Source organism: Arachis hypogaea, chromosome 17 (genome assembly GCF_003086295.3).
Source record: "Arachis hypogaea cultivar Tifrunner chromosome 17, arahy.Tifrunner.gnm2.J5K5, whole genome shotgun sequence".
Lineage (NCBI taxonomy): Eukaryota > Viridiplantae > Streptophyta > Magnoliopsida > Fabales > Fabaceae > Arachis > Arachis hypogaea.
This window is the reverse complement of record NC_092052.1, coordinates 18,783,623-18,801,356: the sequence shown is the minus strand read 5'-3', so window position 1 is coordinate 18,801,356 and position 17,734 is coordinate 18,783,623. Positions and strand designations below refer to the sequence as shown.

The following is a 17,734-nucleotide window of genomic DNA, read 5'->3' as shown; positions in this document are numbered from 1 at the left end:
AAATCTTGTCAGATTTCAAGATATCAAAACTATATCTCTTTCCACTCTTCAGTTTTGAATTATTCGTTTCATTACTAGGGAGCTTTTTAAGCAAATAACAAACATATGGAGGACCCTTATTAAGTTCGGCTATATCAACCTCTGCTTCTAAATCAGACTCCTCCTCCTAGGATTCCATGGCCACATAAGCAACCTTTTCCTTTTGAGTAAAAGGTCTATTCTTTAGCCTTTTTTCATTCTCATATTTCTCCTTTTCCTTCTTCAGAAGTTTGACTTGACGAACCCTTTCTGCCAAATTGGCTAAGTTAGGAATATGCACATTAAACAAATTTCGATGCATATAAAATCCTAACCCCATAACTGCTATTTTCACTACTTCACTCTCAGGCAATGACATATAACATCTACTTCTAGCATTTTTGAAACGTATCATATAATCATCTATGGTTTCACTATCTTCTCGTTTCAAAGCTACTAGATCAGTAACTGCTACGTTCAATTCCCCTCGATAAAATTGGGCATAAAAAGCAGTTTCCAACTGAGCCCAAGTCATTATCGAATTTGGTCTAAGATTCAAAAACCAAGTAAACGCATTCTTCGTTAACGAAGAAGGAAAAAACTTCATTTTAAAATTCTCATCATTAGCTGGATTCCCAATCTCGACTAAATATCGAGCGACATGTTCAGTAGTCGATTCTCCAACTTTTCCTACAAATTTTGTAATTATTTTCGGGATTTTCACACCTCTTGGCACTTCGGCCATTTGAATAACTTGAGGAAAAACAGATACAAAATGGGGTCGATTCATGAACCCGACATTCAAACCGACTCTATTGAGCACATCTTCCACAATTCTCGTAACTTGATAATGTTCACCACCCTGATTAGCGCGTAATCGGGCCAGAACGTTATCTGTATTTTGACCACGGGGATTTAACTGAGGATTCTCTCTGTTTCTTAAAATATTATTTTAATTTTGAAATATATTTTCGAAACCCTCATTATTCCCCCTGGCATCATGCCTTTCTCCTTCATCATAATCAACGATTCGAGCAACCCGTTCGACTTGCCTTGCAAGACAGTCGAATTTCAATTTGTAATCAGCCATCATAGGATTTAGAATTGTGGTCATTTGCTGAGTCAATAAGATAACCAAATCATGATGACTTTCCTCTACCTGTTGTCGAAACGCTGCCATCGAATTGGAGGCGTTCGACGTAGAGTCCACATTATAATCACGAGAATACTCAGAATGTTGTTGTGGGTTTTGAGAATTATTTACTCCAATTACACTCCCAACAAGGATAGGAGGAACAAAACCGCTCACTGGCGGAGTATAACCAGGAGGAAGGCCATAAGGAGGCCAACCAGTAGTTACCGGAGGCTGTATTGGTGGTAAGTTACTACGTGGACGAATATTACGTCCATTTTTTCCAGTCTGAACATTAGTAACCACTATACTTTCACTCACAATTATGCCTTCTGAACATGAAGTAACGTCCGAAGGTTGTACAGTTACTAGTATGCTGTCATTGGTGGACAAACCACCATTCACATTCGACATTTCATCCGCCATGTGAATAATTCTTCCACTTCTTAATTGCATACACCAAATGAAACCAAAATCATTTGACAGACTTCAGTTTAAAACTGTCCCACCGGGTGTGCCAATTTGTTTTGTCGATTTTTAGCAAATTGAAGGTGGTTCAATTCTAATGGTTTGGGAGCGAAACCTACTCCTCTCTTGCAGGTACCAGTTTTTCTATAAGTGCATCAAAGACCTTCGAATTAGACGAGAATTAAAGGAAAAGACTGGAAAAGTGTAAAATAAAGGCTTTGAAAGTAAAAATGACTGGAACTGAAATGGTTTGCGTTGAATTTAAACAAAGAGATAAAAATGCCTCCGATTGAATCAAAGGACTTTTGACTTGAAAATTAAAGGTACTGAAATGTAATTATGACAATGAAATTAAAAGATGCTTTAAAGATAAATTGAACAGGAAAAGTAGAATTTGCTAAAATTGTAAATTGAAAAGAAAAAGAGATGGAAGGAACCCTACAGAAATCGAACTCGAATACAGAATCAGAAATTTGCTGGGATATGAGTGTGCTCGAGTGTATTTCTGAAGAAAAGTTCCAACCTCGGTTCCTTATTACTTTCTAATATTTATAGCCCTTTTTCCATAACCGACCATTAATGACATGATGCCCCCTTGTGTGCGAAAATTTGGGTAACTGTTCCCGCTCTTCTGCCCAAACGTGTGACAGTTACTGAAAATCCCTTTAACTCGAAAAAACCTTCGATCTTCCTCATTCAAGTAGCTATTCAATTTACTATGTCCATCGAATCCGTGCCAAATAGCTTTCCATTCGATGCCTTCACGTGCATCTCTTTTGATCTCAACTTCCATTTCGAAACTTTATTAACATCTCAAACCATCTCAACCTTCGAATATAATTATTTTTTACTAACATGTGTCTATTTTGAATTCATATTTCTCTATTAAAATGTATTTTTGAAACGTGCTTTAAATATATAAAATTATATTTTAAAAAAATTATTTCTTAAAAAAGATATGCTATCCAAACAATCACAAACACTTGTTCAATTGAAACAACTAGAAAGAAACATCGTAAACATTTCAAAATACAAATATAGTCTAAAATGCAGTAACATACGCGTGTGTAGAATTACTTGTAGAACTCCATGACCCAGACGCTAGAAACACAACACACAAATCTTATGCCACTAAATCCAGATCCATGTGCTAACTCCATGAAATCTTGTTTTGTTCTCTCAATCCCTCCGGGCATTTGAGTCATCATGATAACATCATTTCCAAAAGCATTCTTGGCAAAAGATGTTGGCTCAGGAACAATGAAAACCATTGTTTCCACCACAATAACCTTCCCATCATTCGGAATAGCCTTGAGGCAATTTTTCAATATCTTCAAGCATTTTTCATCTCCCCAATCATAAAGTATTCTCTACAAAATTTTCGGTTCGACAATTCTATGACATCAAATATGTGATATGATAATTATATAATTAATGTTTATGGGAATTGCAATTTTTTTTTATAAAAATATTATATGCACTATCTTTGTATACGGTTCTATTTTTTGTATAGTGGAATTTTTTATTTTTTGATATTAAAACTATTGATAACAAGTGAAAAAAGATAAAATGTTCGTCTTTTATATAAAAAAAAACGATAAAGTATTGCTTTGTCCCTAATATTTAGGTTGGATCTTAATTTGGTCTTTAATGTTTCAAATGTTTTATTTCAATTCCAAAAACTTTTAAATAGTTTTAATGTGGTCCTACTACTAAAATTGGCGCTAATAGTTAACAGAATATATAAGGGACGTAGACATTATAACGTTATTAGTTAAGTCATATATTTTTTTACGTGTATAACCAAAATCTTCTTGTAATACTTTTTTTGCCTTCAATTTTCTCTATATACAAAACCTCAAATCCTAAAAATTAATTATTAATATTTTAAAATTAAAAAAAAAATTTATATTAATGATCGTTGGTAGATTGATTTTACTAACATACTGAAATCGAATGCTATTTATTTTTCAAAATGCGAATTATTTGTATCAAATCTAATGGTTGGACAATATTAAATCTGTTTAAAACTTTTTTAGAATTAAAATAAGACGTTTGAAAAATTTTAAGGCTAAAATAAAATATTTAAAACGTTAGAGACTAAATTAAAATTGACCCAAATATTAAGGGCTAAAATAATATTTTATCCAAAAAAAAAGTATATAAGAAAAATATACAAATAACAATAGTGCAGATATTTTTTTTATTTTATTAGCGAATGTTATGTTTTATATATCCTATGATAATGAAATAATGAGATTTAAAATTTAAAGTATATGTACCCCCGAAAAGAAAAATCATTTTATCATTTCTCTTATAATGAACCTCAAATGCATGATTGATCGATAGTCTTTTTCTTATCCTTGATTAAAGAAACATTTAGAAGAATTATGTCACATCATTTTTGTTAGTTATTCATTTAAAAAAAAATAGAGCCTAATAAAAAATGATATATGGTTAACAAATCAGACTCTCTTTCTACAATAGATTTTTAAGTTCTTAAGGCTAATTATCTCAGCTAAGTAAATTAAAATAACACTATTTAGTAGAAGGTTGAAATTTGACAATATATTTTCTGTATGTGTCATGATTGATAATATGTTATCTGTGAATTATGTTTTTATGAATATTTTTTTTTTCATAATACGCATTTGGCAGATTAACACAATGCGTCTTTCACAAATTGTATTTTTTTTTAATAAAAAAATATTCTTTTTTATAATACATCTCTGACAAATTATTTTTATCACAGACGCCCTTAAAAAATTGTTAAATATTAAATCATCCAATATTTAAATTTAAGGTGATTCACTAATATTTAAGTGATTCACCATCACTAAAACAATATATAAAAAAAATTTAGTCCGAAAAAGCATAATATATATTCCTCCCACCTTCATGAAAATGGCGTCTCCATTAGGAACACTCTCAAACATATCTCCTCCCACATGCTCCACGCCTGCAACATTATTAGAAAATACAATTGTCATTTGTCATATTTCCTTTAAAAGGAAAAATCTATATATAATAATAAAATCAAACAAATAATAAAGTATCACACATACCATCATCATAGGCTGAGGCACATTCTATGACATGAGGCAAATCAAAATTGATACCAAGAATATGAGGGTGTTTGGAAGTGATTAATTTGATAGTTGCCCCAACACCACCACCAACATCCACTAGTTTATTGATGTGGTCGAAACCTTTGTAGACATCAAGAATCCTCTTCATTAATAAAGTGGAGGAGTTGTGCATTGCTTTGTTGAAGACCTCGTTGAACCTACCATCAATTTTTGCATACTCGAAAACATGCATGCCATGAGCCCTATTGAATGGTATACCTCCTTCAAGGATCGCTCCTTTCAATTCATTCCTAATGATACAAAACACATATAAACAATTAGAAAAGTTTAGCATTATCATGAAGAAAAGTTTAACCATTAATATTTAAAAATATATGATAAAGTATATTATTAGATTATTAATCTAAAAGAATTAAAGTATATATATATATATACACACGAGGAATGCTAGGGGCAGCAACTTTTGTGATTTGTAGCCATCAAATAGTCATCAATGATGATTTTAATGGTGTAAGATTGGTGTGAAGTTTCATCCAATGGTTCACTTTTCTTTACTGATTATATACTGGCCAGAATTTAACAAAGTTGCTGACCCCTAGACTTTTCCTATATTATATATATACTTCGTTCTGTTTTGCTTTATCTCTATTGTTTATCTTAAAAACAATATATCTAAAGGATTATTGAACCTTTAACGAAAGAATAAATGGTGAAAAAAAAAAGTGAAAACGCGGGCTAAAATCAAACAAATAATAAATTATCACACATACCATCATCATAGGCTGAGGCACATTCTATGACATGAGGCAAATCAAAATTGATACCAAGAATATGAGGGTGTTTGGAAGTGATTAATTTGATAGTTGCCCCAACACCACCACCAACATCCACTAGTTTATTGATGTGGTCGAAGCCTTTGTAGACATCAAGAATCCTCTTCATTAATAAAGTGGAGGAGTTGTGCATTGCTTTGTTGAAGACCTCGTTGAACCTACCATCAATTTTTGCATACTCGAAAACATGCATGCCATGAGCCCTATTGAATGGTATACCTCCTTCAAGGATTGCTCCTTTCAATTCATTCCTAATGATACAAAACACATAAACAATACAATAAGCATTAGTGTCGAAAAGTTTAGCATTACGATTATTATTAGTGTATAAAAAATAACTATTTTAAAATATTATTTTTTATTTTTACTAAATTATCCAGAAAAAAAAGTGTCTACTGTCTAGTATTTCAAACGGCCGTTCGAAATAAAAAAAAAAAAAAAAAAAAAAAAAAAAAAAAAAAACTGGCAACAAGTTGTAATGCAGAGATATGCAACAACATTATTTTTTGTTGCAAAATATGTTCTATTGCAGCAAAAATTATGTTTTACAGTAATTTTTTTCTAAAGAATATTATATATAGTGAGAGATATATATACATACATAGAGCTCAAAAATATACATAAAAAAATGTTTAAATTTTTTGACATTCACTTAATTGTAAAAACATCTATGTTAAAATACTTAATATTCGGTTATTATTAATAGTAAAAGATAACATTCAATAAAAATATTATCAATATTTTTTTTATAATTAAATCCTTGTTAAATGTTTTTAAAAATAATTATTTTTAATAATCATTGACAATTAAAAATACTAAATTATTTTTATGACAATTAAGTGATGAACGTCAGAAATACATTTGAAAATCTTTTAATATAATTATTAAATTTTACATTGTTTAAAATTAAAAGTCTGATAATTCTTGTAAGTGTGAGAAAACTCTTATTTTTTGAGTTAATTTTTAGAATAAGTTAAGTCTACTTAATTTTTTATAATAATTATTAATTATTCCTATTAATACATTTTTTAAAAGAATTAACATTTATCAAAATAATTATTTTAATTAGAAATAGATTCAATGATCAATATAAACTGGTAGAAAAAGATAATATAAATAGTTATATTTTTAACATTTTCTTTTAAGTAAGAATTTTTTTTAGGTTTATTTGAATTATTTTGCATGGACCTTTTTTTTTATTTGTCTTGTGTTCTTTTATACTTTTGGAATTTATTAAAAATCGAATTCCCCATCTTTCGAACCTAAAACTCTAATACTATATTATAATATCATTCTTTCTAAAAATTTATGCTAATAAAAAGAAGCAACATATTATAACAGAATTTAATAAATATAAAAAGTTTACAAAAACATGTAATTAATTATTAATTAGCAAAAATGTATGACTAATCAGGTGTTTACTATCTTAACAATAATCATTGAAAACAAACAAGTGATGCTAAAAGCTTGTATACTAGTATTTTAACATATATAAACGTTTTTTTATTATTTAGCAACACTTTTTAAAAAGGATTGCTAAAAAAGTGTAACTAAAATAGAAAAAAATGTGACTTTAATTTTTAAAACACTTGTATAATTACCATAGCCACCATAAACATAGATATAATAGAATTTCTCTCTCTCTCTCTCTGAAGATCAAGGTTGAGATTGTTGATATTTCTCTTGAGTTTATCGTACTTACTAATATGACCTAATTTTTTGTAATTAAAATAGAAAATCTGATTTTTATGAGGTTCTTTTTCTTTGTCTTTTCTTTATTTAGGAGAGAGCTTGTAATGTTTCTTGAGTTTCTATATATATATATATATATATATATATATATATATATACACGGTTAAATTAAAGTAACAGTTTTATTATTTAACAATGCTTTTAAATAGAATTTAATTTTAATGCACTATCAATGTAAATACGTAACACCATATCATAAAAACAACTATTATTTAATTTTTATTGACCGCATGAATGATCATCTTAACAGATGGATGTGATTGTACGACTATATAAAATATTTTACACTGTTAGTGCATCAAAATTAAACTCAATATGTGTGTATGTATATGTGTGTTATGATGTCTATTATAATAATGAGGTTTAATTATTTTATTGGTTCCTATAATTTTATCAAATTTGTAATTAGTTTCTATACTTTTTTTCCTTTTAATAATTAGATTCCAATACTATTTTTAATTTTGTAATCAGATTTTTTCTATATCAAAAATGTTAAAGTTAACGAAATATTCTTCCAAAAAAAATATATAGTCAAAGATCTAATTATATTTTTAATTGCAGATACCTTCAATTTTTAGAGAAATATTCTGTTAATTCTAATATTTTTTACACTAGCAAAAACCTAATTACAACGTTAAAAGCAATGTAGTGATCCAATAAAAAAATATAAAAACTTAATTACAAATTTTGTAAAACTATAAACAACAACAAAGTAATTAAACCTTTTAATGACTATGATGACCCTAATAAAAGTATTGCAAAAACTAAAGTAATATTTTTTTTTTTCTATTTCACAACATTTTTAATTTAAAAAATAAAACTAAAAAATATTGTTTAAATATAAAAAAAAAATATGATTTTAATTTTAATGTTTTTAAATATTGTTAATTTGATCGGTCATGGTAGCTATTATCAGGCTCCACATTATATCTATGCATCTATCTATAATTCTATATACTAACCAACTTTGGGTGAAGACTTTATCTAGATGCAGCCACAACGAGGGTCCCAAAGATACACCATCAGCATCACCCAAAAAATATTTGGAAACAGGGGAGAGACTATACAGCCTCTGATGCAAGTTATTAGAGCTTTGTGGATCTTCAACAACAGAACAAGACAGTAATGAGTGACTTGCAAGAAGCCTAAGAACACGATCCAACATTGATGCTGCTTCAGGGTTTTTGGTTCCAATGTCATCCACAATGTCTTTTGCTGAGAGCTTTGCACCTTCGCCTTCTTTTGCTATGATGTCAAATACACCAAGCTCTATTGTGGTTCTCAAAGCCATTGGAACCACAATTGACCATGCCATTTGAGAAAACAAGAAGCCATCTACTTCTTCTTCATCTTGTGGTAGCTTGAGGAGCTCAAGTAGTTTTGCATCGGATTCTGATGCGGGAGCCATTTGTGAATTGGGACGAAATTAAAGCAGGATGGGGTGCAAGTAATGTAATGTATATGTAGTTGTATTTTGAAGTGAACTTATAATACATTCCTCTCATGAGACTAAATATATATACTGTTTCTCGGAATTGTAGGCACAACTAAAAACGACATAATATCTTTTGAAATAAAGTTGTATAACAAAATAAAATACTTAATCAAGTTGTTATAACTGTTACCATACATTATGCATTTTTTTTTCTCCTTCTCTTTGCATTTCTTTTCATTTTTTTTTTCGCAGTCGCTTCTCTTTCTTCTACTCATGTCACTATTTCTTCCTCTTTTTCTCTTTCTTTTTTTTTTCTCATATTTCTTTTTTGTTGTCGTCGTCACCACTACTACACCACCACCTCCATCTCCATCTCCTCATCCTCTTCTTCTTCCTCCTCCTCTTTCTTTTTTTAATTTGAATTTCTTTGATCTTTTCCTTCATTTTTCTCCTACTCTTATTCTATCATCATTATTATCATCATCGTTATCGTTATTGTCATCATCATCATCATCTTCTTCTTATATGTATAACAATTTAAATTCAAAATGCATCAAAATTTTTTAACGATAAGTTTAGACCAGAATGAACAAAATTAAATCCAAAATGCACCGAAATTAAATCTAGAATGCACTGAAATTACTTAATGATAACTCAAAACTCCTCCTCATCCTTTTTCTTCTTCATTATCATCATCATCATCTTCTCCTCCTCCTCCTCCTCCTCCTCCTCTTTTTTTTTTCTCATCTTTCTATTTTGTTATTGTCATCACCACCACCACCTCCATCTCCTCTTTTTCCTACTCATCTTCCTTCCTTTTTTATTTGAATTTTCTCGATCTGCTCCTTCCTTTTCCTCATCATCATCCTCTATCGTCATTATTATCATCATCATTATCATTATTTTCATCATCGTTATCCTCTTTTTATATGTATAACCGTTCAAATTCAGAATGCAGTAAATTTTTTTAATGATGACGACACACAAACAAACTCAGTTTAAAACAAGTTTAAACTAAAAGTGTACCTTATTTAAATCCAGAATGCACCGAACTCAAAATTTCTCCTCCTTCTTCTTCTTTTTCTTCATCATTATCATCATCTTCTTCTTTTTTTTCTTGTTCTTCTTCTTCTTGTTATTTTACCTTCTCATTATTCGTCTGGTTTACTCTCTTAACAAGAATAAAAAGAAGAAAAAATCAAACAAAGAAAAAGAAGAAACGCATAATGTTGCAAAATCACTAAAAAGATGAGGAAGAAAAGAAAAAATACAACAACAGCAATAAAAGACCGATGATAAGAAGAAAACATGCGAAAAAGAAGAAAAAACGCAAAGAAGGAAGATGAGGAGAGAAACGCGAGAACGTTCATGTAGTTGGAGCGTATATTTCAGTAATGAAATTTGATTTTTGTTGGGTTTGGACCAACTTAATTGGACTTGGTTATCAGAAAGATTTGAATGTGTAGCATGACTCTATTTTTTGTATATTCTTTTTAGGGTTTTGCTAACATGTGTCTTAAGGGCACATGATAAACTTATCATTAGGGCTGTCAAACGGGCTAGCCCGGCCCATTTAGACCCGGTCCGTTAAGCTCGCGGGTTCGCGGGCCAGAATTTTCTAACCCGGATCGTTTATGGCCAGCCCAATGGATTAAACGGGCTAGCCCGTTTATCATTTTATTTTTTTTTTGAAAAATATTTTGACAAAAAAATGAAAAATACTACTTTTAGGTCAAAAACCATTAAAAATAATTTTTTTTCGTTGATGGGTCGGATATTGGGGTCGGATCGGGAGAAATATTAGCTAAAAGTGATACTTTTTTTAAAAAATATAAAAAAAAAATAAACGGGCCACCCGTTTAGCCCGCGGGCTAGCCCGTTTAACCCGTCATTTTTTTCGGGTTAGTGAGGCTTAGCCCGTTTAGCCCGAAATTTAAACGGGTTTAATTTTAGAGGCAAAGCCCGCCCATTTAAATGGGTAAACGGGCTGTCCCGATGGGTTTAGCCCATTTTGACGGCCCTACTTATCATTAGTAAAAAGTTTTAAATATTTTCAATTAATAAATGTAAAATAAATGCATTAAAATTTAAATTTTTTATATTTTTAATAAAAATTTTCTTAATTTATAAATTTAATATGTGTCCTTAGAAAATAAGATAGATAAATCCCTTTTTTTATAGTATCAAATATATTTTTTTCATTTTTTATCAATGAATTTTTAAAATATATATATATATATATATATATATATATATATATATATATGACAAAAAAGGAGAATTTATTTAAATCGATACATTGCAATCTTATTATTAGGATAAAACAAATAAATAATTTTTTAATAATAAAGGAACGAATTTAAAAATTTTAATATGCAGTGATTGAATTTATACGACTTTTTTAATTATTTTTTTGTGTTTTTTTTATTACATAAAAATAAGGGCAATTTACGCATCTAAATTGTTTGACCCCCAATATTACGCAAATACATTGTTTTCAAATTCAATACGCAAATGCATTGTTTCACTATTTTATGTAAACCGCTACTGGCAGTAGCGGTTTACGTGTGTGAGTGTGTGAGTGTAAACCGCTGCTGCCAGCAGCGGTTTACGTGCATGTGTGTGTGTGTGTGTAAACCGCTACTGGCAGTAGCAGTTTACGTGTGTGTGTGTGTGTGTAAACCGCTACTGCCAGTAGCGGTTTACGTGTGATGGGCTGAATGGGGCTGCCTATATAAACCATAGAGGGGCCAAATGTGGAGAGGTAGAGTGTTATTCACAAATGGAGGGGGAGGATAGTTTTGTAGCTCTGGTTCACTGCTCTGGAAAAATTCAAAAGAGCAAAAGGCACGGTGTAAAATTCACAGATAGAGAACCGCTTAGTATTTTTATCCGATCGTCGAATACGTTGGCCGAGATTAAGCAAAGCATATTACGAAAGCTCGGTACGTGTGGGATGAAGTGGGTAAAAAAATTATTTTACAAGATTCCCATTGATGTTGTCTCAACTGCTGTGCGATATGAGACCTTCGTGATCGGATCGGATGAAGACTTGCAGGTCTTGTTTCACTGCAGGCGCAGTTTTCCGGAGGTGAGGATAACTGAGCTGTTTGCGAAGTTAGAAGATGGTGTGGATAGCTCGGGAGTATCAGCACCTAATCCTCAGTCGACCCCAGCTGGTGGTGCATCAACATCGATGCCTGTGGTAGCAGTGGCCGTTCCGAATGCGGAGCCCGAACGTGCTGGGGCTGTTCATGCATATATTGGTCATGTTGTTCCTGATTTTGAATGCGATGCCGGACCGGATCGAGTTGAGAATACACTGTTTGACGATGATTTAGATGCGGAGCCTGTCGATATTGGTGGGGATAGTGATGATGATATTCCAAGAGGTGGACCTTCAGCTCATGGAGGTTCCGGTTCTGCAACACAAGAGTACCCTCCCCACCTCTCTTCTTTGAACTTGAAAGTCGTCGGCCAACAGCAGAATGTAGATGCAACATTCGATGGGCAGGGCATGCATGATGGGACACCTATGACTGAATTTCAGATTGGCCAATCTTTCCAGAGTAAAGAGGAAGCCGTGTTGAGTGTAAAAGATTACAATATTCGGCGTGGAGTTGAGTACAAGGTTATGGAGTCCGACAATCTGAAATACCAAGGGAGATGCAAAGAGTTTGGTAACGGGTGCACGTGGTTGATTCGGATAGTCATGCGGAAAAGGAAGAGCACATGGAAAGTTAGGAGGTACAACGGTCCGCACACGTGTATGGCCACATCGATATCAAGCGACCACAAGCAGCTTGATTATCATGTGATTTGTGCGAGAATCTATCCGTTGGTTCGAGCTGATGCGTCGGTGTCGATCAAGGTGTTGCAAGAGGCAACGGAGGCGACTTATGGATTCCGGCCTAGTTATCAGAAGGTGTGGTTGGCGAAACAGAAGGCAGTAGCGCAAATATATGGCGATTGGGAGGAGTCATATGCTGATCTGCCTCGGTGGATCCTTGGGGTCTCATGCACGATGGAAGGTTCCGTTGCTCTACTCAAGACGTCCCCGATTAGGGTGGGTGGCCAAGTTGATGAAGATAGAGTCTACTTTCATCGGATGTTTTGGACATTCCCTCCGTGTATTGAGGCATTCCGCCACTGTAAGTCGCTCGTTAGCATCGATGGAACACACCTCTATGGCAAGTATGGCGGGACATTGTTGTTGGCGATCGCTCAGGATGGTAACTCGAATATTTTGCCTGTTGCGTTTGCACTCGTGGAGGGGGAGAATGCAGAGTCTTGGTCGTACTTTCTTTCGAACCTTAGAAGGCATGTCACTCCACAGGAAGGTATTCTCGTGATATCTGATAGACACAACGGCATCAAGGCTGCACTAGAGTCTCCCGATAGTGGTTGGCAACCTCCACATGCTTATCGGGCATTTTGTATTCGGCATGTTGCTGCAAATTTTGCCCTCACTTTCAAGGGACAGGATGCGAGGAGGTGGCTGGTGAATGCCGCGTATGCGAAGATAGAAGCAGAATTCGACTATTGGTTTGATATAATGAGGACGGAGAACCCGGCCATGTGCGACTGGGCAAACAGAACGGAGTATGAGAGGTGGACACAACACAAGGATGGGGGGAGAAGATATGGTCACATGACCACCAACATTTCTGAGTGTGTGAACTCTGTCTTGAAGGGCACAAGAAACCTACCAGTGACGTCTCTGGTTAAGTCGACATATCTCCAATTGGCGGAGTTGTTTGTTGTCAGGGGTCAGACGGCAGAGGCACAGTTAGGGTCCGGGCACCGGTTTTCACAGGCAGTAGTTAAGGCCATTGAGCGTAACCTGAAGGATTCGAGGTGCTTCACCGTGACTGTGTTTGATAGACATCACCTTGACTATACAGTGGCTGAGACGACGCCCACCGGCAAATTCTCTTTGGGTAGCTATCAGGTTTCTCTTAGGGATCGCACCTGCGATTGTGGATACTTCCAGGCGCTGCATTATCCCTGTTGCCATGCCCTCGTATGCTGTGCGCAGTCACGGCGAGATTGGGCCACTTATGTCGATGAGGTTTACACCATATCTGAGGTCTTTAAGGTGTATCAAATGTCCTTTTCACCTTGTATTCCAGAGGGGCTTTGGCCACCATATGACGGGCCGACAGTGATCCCCGACCCAGGCATGAGAAGGGCAAGAGAAGGACGACCACGTTCCACCCGCATCCGCAACAACATGGATGAAGCTGACACCAGCCGACCTAAGAGGGAACCACCTATCCCCTCCCCAGTGCAAATGCCAGACCTGATAGTAATGGGGGAACCACCTATCCCCTCCCTTCCTGTCCTTAGCATGCAGCCAGTCTACGTTCAAAGCGTCCTCAGGGATATGCTGTACTCCACCCAGCTGTGGAACAACCCTGTCAACCTGATGCCACTCAATGACCGCAAAGTATATCAAACTGGTCACCGCTCGCCATAGGCGACTATGCTCCTCTGTAAGTATCTCTGGATGGACAACGGCAAGTACATCAAGTGCGGAGTAGGGCTCCCATACAATCTGAAATTTCAAAACTCATCATACATTACAAGAACAAGTATATATCTAGTCACATTTAGATAGCGAAGCAAAAATAAAAACTCTAACTGCTATAAAACTTACATCACAAGCGGTCAATCGATCCAATGCAAGCCGATACCTTATGACTCTCTGCTCCTTTCCATCGTTAGGAGGTAAGTAGGCAGACCACCTAAATTTAAGTCATATGAGACACAAACTACCATAAAAACGCCAAAGAAATTTGTTAACAGTAATAAAATATAACACATACCTGGATGCCAGTGGGAAAGAGAAAGCCTCAAACCCTTCCGGCCTCAAAGACGGAAACCGCCAGAATATCCAACTCTGTAGCAACTGGAGCGGGCCCGTAAGATTAGTCACATTTCTGTTCGCTACCCGACACATGCATCGGTACAGCCATGCCAGAGCGGCCGACCCCCAGCTATACCTCCCCATGTCATCAAGGTTTGCCACAAATGGCAACCACCGTATATGTACCCGGTTCGCACTCTTGTCCCCAAATAACTGAGTCGATAACATCATCATGATGTAGGCCCGTGTGTAGATGCGGACAGTCTCCTCGCTCGCATCTACTGGTAGCACCCTAAACCTATCGCGAAACCATGTAAAGTGTACTGTCATCTGCTTGACCTTATTCGGTGGAGGGCGCTCACCAAATAGGTCCTCAAACCACTCCCAAGCTGGTCGGCCACCCTCCATGTATGTCTCAAACTCACCAAGGCAACCACTCACAGCCTCACCATCCACAGGCAGCCCTAGCTGGAATGCCACGTCCTGCAATGTCACTGTGCATTCTCCGAAAGGCAGGTGGAACGTATGCGTCTCAGGACGCCACCTCTCAACGAACGCACTAACCAGTGGCTCATCCAACCAGAACCATTCGCTATTTAGCCTGGCCAAATGGTACAATCCAACCCTCTCTAAATACGGGATGATCCTATCATGCAAGGGCATATTCTGTTGCCGTCTCACACTGTATATACACCTAGTGGGCTGCACAGAACAAGAAAGATATACAGAGTCCAATTAAATTCTCCTATCCTTAAAAAATTTGCCATAACTAACTGGATACAAATATATTAAACCATCAACAGATTCTCCTAGGTAAAAAATAAAAAAAATTCCCTAGTCACGATAGGAAAAATAACAACATCCATACTTTAATAAATAACAGCCAGAAATGTTAAAATACTATAAAGCTTTAAAATTTAAAACTTCATATCATACAAATGCCCTAACCAAACTAAAATAATTCACTAACGTCAGCTATCCCTTTCCTTAACCAGTGAAGTAACATCCTAGCATGCGAAGCCTAATTTCAAACTAGAGGGAATAATCTATAAATTCTAGTTCGTCTACCTAACCTACCATTTTTCTGACTAACATATGCAAAGCCTAGAAAAAAATAAATGTTAACTAACCTCGTCACCAATAGAACCGGCAATATGCGCAACACCGTTCAGTCGGTACAGAGTCCTGCCTGCCATGATAACTGGCCAGATGTCACCGCTGAGATACCTCGGACCCGCTCACAACTTGCTCTGACCTCTCTCTAGAATTTTCTCTCTCTAAAAAACTCCACAAACCATCTAAATGCATAATCCGCGGCTACAACCACGGTTTATATAGGCAACGCAACACACGTAAACCGCTACTGGCAGTAGCGGTTTACACACACACACACACACGTAAACCGCTACTGGCAGTAGCGGTTTACACACACACACACACGTAAACCGCTACTGCCAGTAGCGGTTTACACTTACACACACGCACGTAAACCGCTGCTGGCACACTCACACACTCACACACATAAATCGCGGCTGGTTGTAGCGGTTTATGCACTCCTGTAAACCGCTACTGCCAGTAGCGGTTTACATAAATTAGTGAAACAACGCATTTGCGTATTGAATTTGGAAACAATGCATTTGCGTAATATTGGGGATCAAACAATTTACTAACGTAAATTGCCCTAAAAATAATTTACGCATGATATATAATTAATGAATTTTTTTAAGATTTATCAATATATAAAAAAATATATAATTTTTATAATAATTTTATTTTTGACATAAAAATTACATAAAAGAAACATAACAATATCAACAATAATTTTTAATAAAACCACATAATATTAATATTTTTATAATATATTTAGTTAAAAAGTTATACATCTTTTTAATTAAAATTAATTTTTTAAAAGTTTTAAAATTTAAAGATAAATCATAAATTATTAATTATCTGAAAGATACCAATACTTTTATAAAATACAAGGTACAACACTAAAAATAAAATGATAGTTAAAATAAATTATCTTAAAAAAGTAAGTTGAAAGTTTTTCCTTCTACCAATATAAATTTAGAAGAAAAATTTGTATTTTTTATAAAAAAATATCTAAAATAAATAATATAATTATCAAAACATAATAATATAAACTCTATAAAAATAAATATATAAAAATTAATCTTAAAAAAAATTTGTATATATAATATTAAATTAATTAAATAATAATATTAATAAAACAAATAATTAAAACTTAAATTTATTATATTATTAAAAGTAATTATATATAAAATTACTAAGTTATATATATACTTTTTCAAAATTTTGAGGGACCAAAACCAGTACTTAATTGCCCTCTCTTTAGATCCGCCCCTACGGCCCTACCTTAATGTGTATGGTTATATGTACTCCTCATTCCCCGTTGTCTACAAAAGATGGTTTAATATTATCCCCAAAAAAATTTCCAGAAACAAGGAAATCACTCTTCTTCTAATTAAAGTGGAGCATAACTTCTTTTTCAATATGCGCCAACCATCCAATAAGTCTGTTTCGGCAAACACTCATGATTGACTATCTGTCAAGGAAAGTCACGCATGTGCATCATCGCACTTCAATCAAATAGGAGGGTCTATGTCATGCTGATGCACGGAAAGTCCCGTCATAATATCACTAACTTTTTTGAAAATTTAAACTAATTAATTAGCAAAGTTGGCTAGGTGATATCATATAGGAAGCATTTTAAGTGTGGCATTGTATTTTACTGGAATTTTAAACTTTCGCTCTTTTTCACCAACTAAATTTAATGTAAAATATACCAAGGGTTCAGAATGAGAAAAACATGTTTGTTGTAGATATGAACCTAAAAAAATGCACGGAGAAAATGCAATCGGTTCTTTCGTTGCGAGAGTGTTTAAATATTGAAGATGTCGATTTTGTCTAAGGGGATGAGTTGTCTCTCTGTTGCAATGCAAAGCAGCAGTTCGATTAAGAATGTCATCAAATTAACACTCGTACAGCAGTACAAGCGAAATGATGTGCAAACCAATACAACGGGAGAGTCAGAGCAAATCATAGTATATTAGATGAAGGTGATGAATCCGCTAAGGGTTTTCGGATCTCTACAATGACAACGCCAACCCAACTAAA

At 34.2% G+C, this 17,734-nt stretch overlaps 2 protein-coding genes across 2 annotated transcripts; both read right to left on the bottom strand.

The window, feature by feature from the left end:
* Window positions 1–2,684: 2,684 nt before the first annotated feature.
* LOC112762944 (anthranilate N-methyltransferase-like) lies at window positions 2,685–8,749 on the bottom strand. The gene is made up of 5 exons (XM_072221735.1): window positions 8,255–8,749; window positions 5,474–5,791; window positions 4,684–4,997; window positions 4,513–4,577; window positions 2,685–2,988 (listed from the first exon to the last, which is right to left on the bottom strand). The coding sequence occupies exons 1-5, from the start codon at window positions 8,698–8,700 to the stop codon at window positions 2,692–2,694; spliced, it is 1,440 nt and encodes a 479-aa protein (XP_072077836.1). The 5' UTR covers window positions 8,701–8,749; the 3' UTR covers window positions 2,685–2,691.
* Window positions 8,750–14,329: 5,580 nt separating this feature from the next.
* Window positions 14,330–15,792, bottom strand: LOC140180516 (serine/threonine-protein phosphatase 7 long form homolog). The gene is made up of 3 exons (XM_072221734.1): window positions 15,727–15,792; window positions 14,556–15,298; window positions 14,330–14,474 (listed from the first exon to the last, which is right to left on the bottom strand). The coding sequence occupies exons 1-3, from the start codon at window positions 15,790–15,792 to the stop codon at window positions 14,330–14,332; spliced, it is 954 nt and encodes a 317-aa protein (XP_072077835.1).
* Window positions 15,793–17,734: the final 1,942 nt, after the last annotated feature.